The sequence below is a fragment of the Micromys minutus genome, assembly GCF_963924665.1.
Source record: "Micromys minutus genome assembly, chromosome: 1".
Classification (NCBI taxonomy): domain Eukaryota; kingdom Metazoa; phylum Chordata; class Mammalia; order Rodentia; family Muridae; genus Micromys; species Micromys minutus.
The window spans coordinates 64297370-64311949 of NC_137969.1; the positions used below are offsets into that span (position 1 = coordinate 64297370).

Consider the following 14580-nt stretch of genomic DNA (forward strand, 5'->3'; position numbering starts at 1 on the left):
GGAGAAGCCATGAGTGTTGGGTTCAGTGGAAAGATGGGCTGGGAACAGGTTGTGGGGGAACTTTCCCATCATGCTCGAGTATCTTGTCTTTATGTTTGTATTGCTGGGCAGAGCTCATACTTCTCTTTGAAAAATTCGATCCATTCTTAAGAAATATTTATCTGGTGGCAATTTAAAGATAGGTTGGGATGAGTGGAGCTAGAGAAACCTAAAACTGCAAGCCAGAGACGAAGACAAGCAAGAGTGATAGAGATGGTCAGAGAGGGATGCTTGAGGGACTGACAGGGAGGGGTGGCGGTTAGGCGAGGGAATCTGAGTGACTTCCTCTTACCTTTTCCTGTTCTTCCCTGTGGCTATTTTCTCAAAGTCTCCTTATTCTTTTCTTGGATGGTGTCCTTGAGCCATCTATATGTCCTGGGCTGGCTTAGGAAAGGAGGCAGCAATCACAATTAGCTAATATTGGTAAATACCCACTTGGGTAGGGTAAGAAGCATTTGACTGTTACACACATATACTACCTTCTTCAACCTACACTACTCCATGCCTGTGGTGTACACACCATACACACAAAAACAAATTTGGGAATTAAAACAAATTCCAATAGGAATTATTAGAGATATTTCTGAATTCTGCTGTGCCTTGTAAGTACAGTTTGCTAGACACACTTCAGTATTCTTCACTGTTGACCTCGGTACATTTGCCTTCTGCTTAGATAAAAGCTCCATAAAACCTGCTCAGTGCAAGTTGGTGCCAATGCTTCCTTTGCTCAGAATATGAGCGATGCTGGGGTTGGGGGATATGCCGTTCCCTGGTCATTAACAAGAGATATGGGTGGCCTCCATCACGGTCTCCTGGGGTTCGTTCGATGAGACCAGTAGTCACAATGGCAGCCTTCAGTCAAGGCTCTAGTTTGCTCATCTGCAGGCTCTGCCTTCATTTGCTTCTGGCAGCCAGCTTTTCTGTCTTCTGTAGTTACGGTGACAGTGAGCTGCCCTGTCGTCTGGCAGCTCTGTCTGTCCATCACTATTATTAGATAGTTTCCTGTTCTGTCCATCTTTTCTCTTTGCGACAGCACAGATGTTCATTGACAGGCCTTCTCATGGCTCCTGGTCCTCATAACATTCCTTTCAATCCCTTTGAGCCTTCCCTTCATTCCTGCTTCTCTTTCTTTGCTCTCATCCTGGTGGTCTTCACATTCTCCCTTTTTAGACCTGCCTTTTATTGATAATGTTTGGCTTATTTTTTTTTTTCCTTCAAATGAGTTTTCCAATGACACCACTCCCCAGCCGTATTAAAATACAAGTTATCCGAAAGTTCTACTTATTTTTGTTTTATTTTTGAGAACCCGAATGTCTTTTCCTCCCATTGGTACCCTCTTCTTAGAAGCAGTATTGATTCTCATCTGGACCTTTTTCCGAGTTGCCTTTGACTGCAAGGTTAGAAGCCTCACATCTCTAAATTCCCCTATGTTTGCTGTAATTATCAAGCCTAATTCTTTCTGTGAGCATGCTCTGTTTGGTCCAGATGTGAGAGGAAAATCAGGAGAGCATGCATGCAAAGCAAAGCTGGAGGAAAAGAGGATCCTTCCAGATGTTTTGTTTGTTTGTTTGTTTTTCTTGTTAAAAACAACAAAGTGAATTTAGCTCAAGTCACAGAAGGATTTGCTCTTTTCTCTGTGACACGGAACAGTCGGGTGGCTGGTTTACATGGGAAGCTTGGACTTCTCATTGGAGGCAATACTGAGAGTAACTAAATAGGAGAGAACAAAGGGAGAGTAGGGAATTGCAAAGGTTAGGCTGCACATTCAGTCTCAGTAGCTAGGAACTGTAAATACTTTTCAACTATTATTTCAATGCCTGCAGAACTGGAACCGGGCATTGGTTGTATAAGGCACTTGGCTCTAAACAACCGGCCAGTACAGCAGGTCCCTGGGTGCCGAGAACTGCCAGGTGTTTTAACTTCCCCTGGATCACCAGGATGAAGTAGAAACGATGTGACCCTATCTACCGCAGTGTGCCTCTATTTCTAAAAAGGTTTTGTAAATACCTCTTTCTGTTGCTTTTGCATTCTGGTGTTAAGTCTGGGACCTCACACGTGCTAGGCAAGTGTTCTGAGGAGGAGAAACCCCCCCCCCCCCCCAGGTTTCAGTAAATGTCTCTGTTTCCTTCTTCGCTTCCCTTACATTTTGTGTGACCTTGATGGCCAGCACTCTCCATCTAGTTCCAGAGAGGTTTATTCACCTGGCTCTCCCATTTGTCAGGCTAATGATGAGTGACTGTTCATCCTGCATCTCTGCCCACTCTACCCCAACCCCACAAATGCCTTCGCTTGATTATTCAGCTATGCAATGGGTAGAAAAGCAGTGTGGACTTGGGTTTTAAAATAACTTGCTTACATTCAGTTCCAAGGGAAATGGCACTGCTTAACTCAGTATGGAAGGCAGATGCCGGGAGCCCCTGAGCATTAAGTTACCCCGGAGTGCGGCCACATTTTGGCAAGTTCTGTTGGCTTGGCACAAGCACTGTAATTTTATACAAGTTTGGGTTTTGAGTGACTTGGGTTAGTCTGTTCTATGATGGTCAGGCTCTAGTTTTTATTTAAATTTCTTTTTTTCAACATACACAGAGCTGAATACCCCTGCATGGTGCTACATGTCCAAGGAGAGGGGCCAGAACTGGCCAACCCTTTAATGGGTGGGACTCCAGGGGACAGAGACTTGACCTCAAGTGGCTATAGGGACAGACACATGTGTCTATATTTCAGCTTAGTTTCCTCTAGAAGCCAAGACGTCCTTATAGCGATGCCTCCTTTGTGCATTGGAACCTGACAACTGCTGGCCTGAAAGAGTTCAGTTGTTAATGACTTTTCTCGGCAAACCTAGTGTATTGTGCCTTTCTGGCTAAGGGTATCTCCTAATTGATGGTCTATTGTACTAGCTGCTTTGCTTCCTGGGCGTCAGACTCATTCCAAGGCCTCCTTCTACCTTCTCAATTCATTCTCTCAATACCTCTGGTCTGTAGCTTCTTGCTCAGTGCTGGCCTTTAATTTCCGGGCCTTTCCTATTCAAAATGAATCAGTTTATAAATGCAGGCACTTGGACAATCTAGCACATTTGTCCACGTGAAAAGCCTCACCCCCCCACCTCCCCAATTTTAAATGTAAAGTGGTGGGCAGTGGCAGGCATCCATCTGTGAAACAAGAGAAAGCAGTAGTTTGTTGGAGGGGTGTCGGGAGGAGAGTGGGCTGGGAGGACGGATGGGTCCATGTGGAATAGCCACAGACACGATGCTCATGAAACAAACTGTGGGGCCTCATGTTCTCTCTGTCCCTTCTCTTTGTTCTTTTCGTGGTGGCTGGTTAATCTTCCTCACCCTCTCCAGGAGAGAGCATCTTTTTCTCTATGGCACTGATTTAGGAATGGTGGCTGACTTAGTGTTGGTGTCTGTGGCCATTCCCACATGAGCCCATCCATCCTTCCAACCCCATCTCTTCCTGCCTCCTCTCCATGCCTCCCAGGTGATATTCACACTGCCCAGCAACCCTGCATGTGGGTGACAGTCAGAGAGAACTGAGGTCGAGTACCTCCCAGGGTCATTGAAGAGCCATGGACTCTCGTGTTTCTAAACTGATCTGACAGATTAGACTGTCTTACATCATTGCTGTTTGTATTATGACAGGAAATATGGCCAATAGAAAATCATCTTTGGCTGAGGAAGGCTAAAACATGTCAAAATCAGAGAGACATGTAACCTGCTTTTTAAATTTATCGAGCCCACTTGGAGAATAAAATAAAGCAAAATGGTGAAGAGGGTAATTTTCCCTCCTCCTTAGCGTCTATAACTGCTCTGGGCACATCATTGGCCTTTAATAAATAAATAAGCAAGTCCCTGTCACAAATGGTCCCAGGCCCTAAACCTTCTCTTGCCTGGTCCTCACCTAGGAATCCGACAGCTTTCTCAGCTGGTGCATGGTGGCACGTGAACCACCTTAGGGAAGTGTTGAGTTCTTTGCCTTGCATCTGTGGAAATCCTGGCTGGCACCTCCTTGTGGCCAGGAAAAATCTGAATGTGACCCACTTCAGGGTGTTAGTGGCAGACATGACAGGTGTTCTACTCTCAAACAGTGCTTCAGTTTTAGGGGACCCTTTTGCTCTAGTGGGTCAATGGCATGGACTTGGGGTGAGCGAGTCCCAGAGGAGCATGCCTAGGACAAGTAGGGACTTGGCATCCCCAAGGCTGTCCCTGCTTTTCTTTTTAGATCACTATTTCACATGCTCAGCCCTTCCTGTGAAAAACGGTCATCAACACCATACTTGACCTTTCAACTTTCAGTGACATGGGGAACAGGACACAGTTCAGAGACTTGTGTATCTTTTTTAACCAAGGTGAAGATGGGGAATTTTACTTACTTGCCGAGGCAGAACCTGGAGTCCTGTTCTTTCTACTTTTCATTGTTATTTCTGGTGATTTGGGATGTTATGACCTTGAAGGTTAGAAGGACAGAGTCATCTGTCTGTGTGTTTATGGCATTTCCCATTGCTTATGACTCTCCAGTGAGTTTTCTCCAACCTTCCCCAGCCACTCTGATGATTTGGATCTAGTCTATTAGGCACAGTGCAGTTGGCATGGGATTTTTTTTCTTATACAGCAGCTGAGACTCTTGACTGTGTAGGTTGCTGAGAGTGTATTTAGTCTAGGAGGATGGAGAGATAAAATGAAGGGAGTGGGAAGAGAAAGCAGTAACAACTTGTTCTGTCCACAGAGGCTTGAACCCGGGGCCTCAGACATTCTAAGCAAGTGTTCTTGCTACCATTGAGCAGAACCCTGATTCCTTTCTGCTATTTTTAATTTTTTTGTATCAGGTTTTGCTGATCACCAAGATGGGCCTCGAGCTTGTTTTGTAGTCTTAAACCGTCTCCAAAATCACCATATTCCTTTTTCAGCCTTCCAGGAAACTGAGTTCATAAGCATAAGCCACCACACTTGGGCAGCTGTATAAAAGCTTTGAGAGGCAATAGTCACTGAGACTAAATGTGCTCAGCATACGTCACTTACAAAGCTTTTTTTTTTTTTTTTTTTGAGATCTCAGCTTGGTGTGCCAAATACTGGGATAGATATGTGACCCGGTACTATTTCATACGCTGAGAGATCGTCGTCCTTTTCCAGCTGGGCAGATCCAAGGCCCTCTCCCAAGAAGAGACTTAATCAGCACCCAAAAGATCAGTGGTGGTTCGGTAGTGAAGATGGGTAAGGCTGCAGCCCTGGTGAGAGGGGAAGACAGGAAGAGAAGAAAATGCAGGGTCAGTGTGAGGAAGCAGTCCTCGTAAGCAGTGAGGTTAGAAGGATGAGGCTAGGACTGTTTGCACACTCAGCACCCGTGGCCTGGGGTGTGTCTTTCCATGGCTTTGGTTTGTATGTCTTTTAAACCCATGCTTTAGTTGATTCTTTCTCACTCCTTAGCCAACAGTCTTGGCCTTCTGTGAAGCCAGGGAAGGACCGTTATAAGCAACTTGTAGAGAAAGGGGCATGGCAGGCAAGGATGCAGCTGGGATTTGTTTTTCTTCCTTATTCTGAAAAAATAATAGAATAGGGTTTTCGAGACCACAGGTGACTGGCCTCAGAGCCTGGTTTACTTGCAGCCCCCACACCACACAGTTGAGAAATTCCCTTCTGGTCTAATGAACAACCTTTCCTCCCAGGTTCTTATAAATGAAGTATCTGGACAGTGTCCAACCACAGAAGGACTGGCCTGTTGAGGTGTCTCCCATTTGCCAACACAGCTTGAAAGATCACGGAACACCTTTCTATAAAAATTTGCTCATACCAGACTCATGCACACTTCACAACCTGTGGTGTGAACTGTATGCTTCTGGGCACCACAACTTAACATGTTAGATGTGCCCAGTACAAACCCTTGCTGTCAGAGGTTCTCTGGGGACGGTTTTCACCGTCCTTTCTGCGTTCTGAGAGCAACCTCAGCAAGCATCAGGATTAATCTTACATTTGGGACTTGCATTTGGCAGTTGGTTAGTGCTCAGTCTTGGCTTCTTCATGGAACATTTTTTTCCTGTAGTTTTCTCCATTAGCTTGATGGGGAAACACAGATGGTTTGAGCCACACTCCGCTGTATTCAATCCAGCCTCATCCGGGTGATATAAACCACCCAGCACACTTCATTTAGGAACTCAGAACCAGAACTAAGACCGATTACAGTGAAGAACTCAGACCCTACTGGGGCTGTATTTCTACACCCATTATACATGAAAAGAAAACATGACACTAGATTACCATGGAAGAGGACATTTATTTCTTTTGGGAAACTGAAGCTACACAAAAGAACTTTAAGTGGGCTCTGTGGGAGAAAGCTGAGTTTAAGGTGATAGACTTTTGGATATGGACACATCTCAATGAAACTTGTAACACAAGACTCCATGATACAGCTATAGAAACCACAATAAATTATTTAAGAGTGTCATAGCAACTGTGGGCCTGGGGATATGGGAGGAAGATTACATGATAGAATGGCACTCAGAGCGTACGGCTTTTATGTGTTTTTTTTTTTTTTTTTTTTTTTTTTTGTGGGCATTTCTAGTGAGAGCTCTCCCATCAGATGGCTTTAATGAGATAAGATGCCAGGCAATAGCATCTAAGAAAGAACCACGCAGGATATCGGGGACAGGGCTCCAATTTTTCTTTCCATTATCAACTCAGTTGTGTAACATGATGAGGAATTTTCTTAGGGAATGAGGAGGTGGGTGGCTATCACAAAGCCAGTGTGGCACCCAGTGAGGCTTCATGGGCTTGGACTGACTGTGACCTTGGGAGGGATGCAGAGTCTTACGGCTGCTGCCTCCTCATTTGCAGTGTTGGCCTTGATGTTGACTTTGGCCTTGGCCAAGCATTGCCTACGTGTCCTCTGTGCATCTCATGCTTGGCTATAGTCAGAGCTTGAAGTGTGACAGACACATTTCTGTTGGTGAATCAGTGGCGTGTGTACCTGTCCAAGCATATCACCGTATATTCGAGATAATGAAATTATTTTAAGATTATTTTATATCCTATTTGGCTTGTGTTATAAAGGTAATTTCAAAGGTATTTAACAAAATTCCTAATATATAAGTTTTTTTCCTCTTCAATAAATGATATACAAGTAGTTTTAATTAAAAATCTGCACATGGCTAACAGATTTTTGTTGTATTAGAGCTTAGGTAGGAAGCATCTTGCTCTCAATGAACTTGATGTTTAATATCCTTACAATGTTTTTCTTAAGAAACTAGCTAGGTTAGGGCATGGGGCAGATACCTATAATCCCACAACTCAGAAGGTAGAGAAAAGAAGGCCACATATTTGGGGTTAGCCTGGGCTTTATAATGAAACACATAAATGGAAAAGGAAAACAGCTAGGTTATATTTTATAATTTTCATGTTCTTTTCATAAACTAAGATAACATAAATTTCAGTGACTAAATACAAGCACTTTCCCATGTACACACTAGAAGCTTTGGTTAGCAATAGAATTATGTGGGTCAGAGATAGGGCTCAGTAAGTAAAGGGTGCTTGCAGCCAAGCCTGACCATCTTAGTTCAATTCCTGAGATCCATATGGTGTAGGGAGAGAACCAAATCCTGACAACAGACATAAGCATGCATGGAATACTCGTATGTATACATATACACATACACATACACATACACATACACATACACATATACATATACTATATGTGTAAAAAGTCTTTTAAATTAGAATTATTATACTTCTAACATGTATTTTAATGTCTTCAAATGTTTTGGAAAAATTTCAACCAAAGAAAAGATGTCATGAAAACGTCCTGAGACAAATTTATAAAACTGTCATTTTTAATGTCACTGTCTCCCAGCATCCTCACTTTCTGTGTTGAAACTTGTAAATGTTTAATTGGCAAGCAATACTTGCATGTGCTGTGGTGTACAATGTGATCCTTTTGATACAAATATTCATTATAGAATGGTTAAATCAAGCTAACTAGACATGCCCATAACACTTCATGAGCCTTCCTAGTGAAGGGGCAATGGCCATTTTAGTTGTTATTACAACATCGGTATTGTAAAGGTTGCCTTAAATATCCTTCTCTTAGAAACAGTCTAGAAAAGTGTTAATCCCGGGTTTTGTGAGCCTTCTTTGAGTAATGTTACCATACCTCCCACTTCCTCCCTGCCAGTAGTGGACCTTTCTAGGCAGCCCAGTTAAACAGTGTTGTCATTCCCACTGGAGACTACACACACATGGGGATAACAAAAGATTACTCTTTTAAAAATAATCTAGATCTGTATCTAATAAGGTGTCATACACAGCTGGAGAAGAATATGCCCCAACTAACTGTGCTTTTAACATGAGAGAAATAGTGGTTATAGGCGTGGGCTGAGGGTGGAGCGGTTAGTTTGTCTGAAAACATCTGCCAGTCCTTCCTAGAGCCGTTCTTTACTCGGAGAACTTAACAGACCTAACTGCGGTAAGCTCTTTTGGAAGTTCACCTTTAGTGCCACTAATTAGCAGTCTGTGTGCTCAAATCCTGTGCGCCAAACCTTGTATTCGGGCATTAACTAGAGCCTCTATAAAGCAATGCAGATGGTCTTCAAGCAACCACTTCATTTTTATGCCGTGAGACCGAGTTTCCGCCTATTAAACGTTTGAAATTTCATTATGTTATTTGAAGAGAGGAACTATTACTTGAAGTAGGCTTTGTAGCCATTAGTAATTAGAGGATGCACACTGGGAAGTGACTGGTCCTTGGGTCCTGGTGTTGGGTTACTCTGCTCTGGTCCAGCTATGATCTTCCAAGGTAGTGGCACAGCTGTGGCTCTGCCTCCTGTTGCAAATTCTTCACATCATGTGCTGTCGTGGTAGAAAATATATGGTTCTAAAAGTTTGAGGAACGATGTAGAATTTTGACACATAATATCTTAAATAAATAAGTAAATGTCTTTGTGGTGTCCAGGTTGTGTCCTGGCTCGACTGATGTTTGTGTCTGTCCCACAGGTGGAATCTCTCATCTCAGAGCATGAACGTGAGGTTATAAACCTAGAGCACGGACCAGATGACACAGAAACTTGGTTGTAGTTTATTTTCAAATGTCACTTTGATGGTTCTTATAAGATGTGGGATTTAAAAAATATAATCCAGCCACAAACTTGTGCCTGCTCACTGGGCTTTTGACATCTAACAAAGGATGCCATGAAACAGACTTTCAGTTGTTTTGAAGAAAAAAATATATAAAACGTAAGCATAACTTCACAATAATAATAATGAATTATACATTGTATTTCATGTCACAGAAAATATTTTTAAAGTCATACCCATAGTTGATTTTTTTAAAAAAGAACTCTTCAGCCCAGTGTCTCTCATTTTTTCCTGAACTAATCTAGATGTGCCTCTTGCATGGAATACCCACTCAGTAATGTTTTCCTCAGGTAAGATTTCTTAAGAAAATGGTGTCTGCACAGCTAATGCTTTTAAACTGTGTAAAATTCACTGTGGGATATTAGTTTCATTCTTTCACCCCTTAATAGAAAGAGGAATTACTTTTCAAATTTTGGACTGAGTGTTCATGGACACGTGTATCGTCTACTTGTTCTTTCAAGGGATCCTGGGACCTGCCATCTAGCTGTGGTGACTGTTGTGACCTGTGGATAAATATTTCTGGTCATGCCCTTTATAATTAACGTGATGCTGAATGGACTCAGCATTTTGTCTTCGTTGTCGTCATCTTCATCCTCACCAACTTTATCATCATTTTGTGTGCATGTTATATGTGGTGGATACTGACACGTGTGCATCCTGTAGAGGGTCAGAGGTCAGAGGTCAGAGGACAACTTCTGGGAGGTGCTTCTCTCTTTCCGCACTATATAACTTTGAAAATTGCTCTCCTCTTCTACCTTGGGTTTGGAGATCAAACTCATGCCCTGAGGCTTATAAAATGGCACTTTAACCTCTGGCCTCTCTCACTGCCTCTAGACTCAGCATTTTTAATAAAAGTGAGAATTGACCAGCAACTTCATTTTTTTATTCACAAGAAAACTAGCACAGGGCTCTCAAAATAACACCGAGGAGGAACTTGGCTGGAATTTGTTAAGCAATGTTTACAAACACCCTTCTTCTATTGTAGTGTGCTGCAGCCTCGAGGGTGACAGATCCATGATGAAAAATAGGAGACAGAGGCAGGAAGGAAGAGAGTAGAAGGAGTTGGAGAGAAGCTTGCAGAGAGGAAAGAAGCCCGCTCATCCTCACAGTCAGCAGATGCTTACTTTGTGCCCAGAACATTACCCATTCCTTCTAGTATAGGGGATGGAAGTCAGTAACTCACACACAGTAGGTGAGCACTCTGCCACAGGTCTTTTCCCTTGCAGTTAAGTGGAGCACCAGACAAGTCCTTATTCGCATCCAATGAGTAAGATTGTGTCTCTATCCCTGCGGCTAGAAGCAAAGAAAGTGGAAGAAAAGGTGAGGGGCCTGGAGATGAAGCAGAGCTGTCAGCAGGGACACACAGATTGAGAGGATGGAAGATTAACTTCTACTTTGTCCCTGGACCAGCTGCCTCCTCTCCAACCCCCAATCCACAGAGTGCCTATGGTTTGTTTCTGGCCCTTTCCCTGACCCTGCTCTAGATAGTGACCCTGGGAATGCTGAGGACCACACCTGATGCAGTTCATCTGTCTGGATATGTCTAGTGTGGCCTCCATGCACCACGAGTGGTGCTAGACATGAGAATACAAGAAGCTGAGCACTACCACTCCCTACCGCTCCCTCCTGCCTGCTTCTACATACAGCCAAGTAATGGGTATCATGTGGTCTCTCTGGTGGAAACAGACAAGGTCAGAATTTATTAGATAACAAGTTCACAAGTCACAGCAGTATCACTGACCTAAGCTTGTCAAATAATTTGCTTTCCTTGATACCCTCAGTGGCTAATATTAACTTTCATATCACACATTACATAACACATAGCAAATGCATATATGATATCTATGTATATAAATAAATATGTAGGTAGGTTATAGAATGATGTAAGAGGTCTGAGAAGGCAAAGCTGATAATCTGATGGAATTGTAAAGTGGACTTAGTGGAGGTGAAGTAACACATAAAACCCTGGTCCAGAAGAATCTGAGGCTGCTGACTGCTGGCTGCTGGCTGCTGGCTGCTGGCTGTAGAGTTGCTACATCAGAGTTGAGCTTCAGTGTAAAATGAGGGGAGGATGATTTCGGTCCAAGTAGATGGATGGACATCAGTTCCAGATGGTGACCAGGTAGATGGTAATTTGAGTAGGCCATGACAACAATAGGAACGGACGTAAACTAAGGCCTCTGAGACAGTCAGAAGCTCTTTGCCTGCCAGTTCCTTAATGGAGGTTGTAGACACACTGGATGGCCAGGTTATAGATGGTTGGGGCTGTCACTATCCTGGTGCCAGGTGTCCCACTCTTGATGTGGTTTAAGTGAGGGAGTTGTACCCTTTCCTTGCTCTGGTGTGTCTGGTAAGTTCTTGGGCCTGGTTTTCGTGGAATGCTTTGTTTGTTTTGAAATAGGGTTTCATTGTATAATAGCCCTGAGTGTCTTGGAACTTGTTTTGTAGACCAGGCTAGCCTCCATTTCATGGAGTTCTACCTGCCTCTGCCTGCTAAGTGCTGGGATTGAAGGGGTGTGCCACCCTGCCCAACTTGTGGGGTGATTTTAGTATCTCTAATGTACTCCTATACTCCCAATTTACCTCAATATATCTATAGGGTAATACTCTTTGTCCTCTCAGGAATAAGTCATTTATGAGTGCATGTCATGTTGGTAATGAAATTCATGTATCTGCCCATATCCAGAGCTACTCTCCATCCTCAAGATGGATTCAATGGCTGCTTGTAAAATGGAGTCTCCCATGGCAAAACACCATCTAGAAAAACAAGGACACTTGTTTTAAAGAATCTGAGCAACTTAGTACAAAGTACCAGTGGGCAGTGGTCCAGTGTGGCAAATACTGCTAATGGCATGAGAATTGTCACCTGAGTCTAGAGGGAAGAAAATGTGTCCCAGACAAAGACACCAAGCTGATGTTTCTTTGTTAGATTTTTATCCTTACAGAATCTATCAGAACAAAAATACTTCAGGAAAAAAAAAAAAACTTTAGTTTGCATCAAAATTCAGAAAAAAATTACTTCATTCGAATGTTAGCAAATTAGATTTGCTTGGCCTGACTTTTTTGTCGGTAGATTTGCTTTCCTTGTTGTTCTGAACGTACTGCAAAATACATTTAAAATGTAGAACCTGTAATCATATCCCTCAAATTCACAGCCATTTAAGAATGTTTAAAATTTCAAGGAACAACCACAGGGTCTTTAGCCTTGTACTTTTATCCTCCATGGTGTGTATGGGCCTACGCTCTTGCAGCTTAACACAAACCAGATGCCTGGAAAGCAATTTAACCAGAATTTGTTTAAAATGTGTCTGTGCACCAGTTTACTTTCAGATTTGAAACTGTGGTTTTATCAGACTTTGAAAGGGGGAAAAGCCAGATAATGCCGCTTTGCTTAGCTTTCATGGAACAGCTGTTTGGAGTAGGGAGGACTGCGTACCTCTTCCCTTCTGTAAATCTGACAGAGAACTTTGCCATCTCTGCCTTTTCTGGGTAGAAACTCTCTAACAAGTTGGTATTTGTTTGTAGTCATGGTCTGTCTCAAACATGGTTGAGTCTCCTTTCCTCTCTATGAGCTTTTAAAATTTCTTCCTAAATTTATATCTCTGGCCCTACCTGCTCCCTAAACTCCATTTGTTCATTTCTTTCTTCCTTTCTTCCTTCCTTTCTAGATATATTTATTACATATAAGTACACTGTAGCTGTCTTCAGACACACCAGAAGAGGGCATCAGATCCCATTACAGATGATTGTGAGCCACCATGTGGTTGCTGGGATTTGAACTCAGGACCTCTGGAAGAGCAATCAGTGTTCTTAGCCACTGAGCCACCTCTCCAACTCACATTTGTTCATTTTTAATCTGGGCTTGGAAGTGGAGAATAGGGCTTTTCTACGATACTGTGTTAGGTCTGACACCAAGGTAGGCCAGGACTGCCTCAGACATAGCCCCAAAGAAATGGTACATAGGCTCTGGACCTGCAGCATTCCAACTTCCCAAGGTTCCAAGTGGTCAGCCAGTCACCTTGACTTTGCAGATGTAGCTTTTTTCCCAGGTCTCCTTCACACTTCTCCACAAGGGATAAGCTGTCTGTTTTGGGATTTCTTCTTTTAAAAAATGTCTGTCGTGGTGTAGAACTTAAGTCCTGTGAGAGCAGGGACCTTGGTGTTCTTTCCCCCTCTCTTCCTGATATCTGTCTGGGTACTGTCTTGTGCAAGGGTCTAGCGAGTCCAGCGCTCTTTTGTATTCTTCATAACCTCTGACACAGTATGTCACCTACTGCACAAACAAGGTTCTAAAGTTCCTTGTGTATAGTGATTATGTTTTCTTTATTTCCTTATCTGCCCCAAGGGCACAGGAACATGCCACAGGCCAGAGAGGGGCTCTGTGTGTCCGGTAAGAGCTGTGGCTCCAGCAATGGCTTCCTGTTCTCCCTGTGGTCTTCGGGCAGCTGGGATCACAAACTCCCTCAGGGTGCCCTTCACTGGGCAGGAATAAAAACAAACACGTTGCTGTGTTCCTCAGATAAAGGGGCCTTTGGACCAGGCAGGCAGTCTGAAAAACATCGATGTCACAGGATCCTTGGTTTTTTAATGAGTAGCTTACTTGTAGTTCGAATTTCGAACTTTTCATGGAGTTGTAGAATGTGGGTTGTGCAGAGGTTAAACTACAGTCAGTACTTTGTGTGCTCCTTGAAGCCCTGTGTTTTCTCAGGGCTGGGGAGTGCACCTTAGAGAAGTTATTTTAAAATCACAAATCTCCCATGCTTGGGGAGACCCTTCCAGGTAGCCCCTAACAGCCTAGGCCTTTGTGCTCTTGCCTGTGAAATTTCTCAAGTCTGACAGATCCCTTCCTGTTCCCACAGGTGATCTGCAACTCGTTCACCATCTGCAATGCGGAGATGCAGGAGGTCGGCGTTGGCCTGTACCCCAGGTATGACAGACGTCCCAAACCAACTGACTCCCACCCAGCTCTCCAGCCTCTAGGTGGGGGGTCATTAGAAAGTACTAAATGACATGAGGCTATAGAATGGCAAGTCATATAACACACATCCACTATGCTGCCTGACTTCGGGTTCTGTTCAGGTGCTGGAATTCCTTATCTTTACAAAGTCTCCCCTGATCTCTGTTTGGCCTCCATCTCTTTAGCATGCAATTATCCATCCAGACTAGGGGCTTGGTACCAATAGGCTAAGTTTGACTTCGGTGGTAGCACCCATCCCAGTCACCTCTAGAAGAGGCTCAAGAGTCTTACTTATCTCTATGGCAGCCTCTGTCCCCGAGCTGACTTTTCATTCTGTCCTTATGCTCCTAGGGTTCAAACATAGTGTTTTATTCTCAGTCATCGCGCCTCCTCTGTTGTCCCTGTGTGGTTGCTTGCAGGTCCTGTTTATTTGTAGCACAGGTTTCAGAAAGCAGCAGCTCAAAG

At 43.5% G+C, this 14580-nt stretch overlaps 1 protein-coding gene across 1 annotated transcript in view; it reads left to right on the forward strand.

Moving 5' to 3' along the window:
* Positions 1-14580, forward strand: part of SMYD3 (SET and MYND domain containing 3) — a 522821-nt gene that overhangs the window by 374409 nt on the left and 133832 nt on the right. Inside the window, exon 6 of the mRNA XM_080922774.1 lies at positions 14018-14085. Within this exon, the coding sequence (XP_080778900.1) occupies positions 14018-14085 (68 nt within the window). The remainder of the gene's footprint in view (positions 1-14017; positions 14086-14580) is intronic.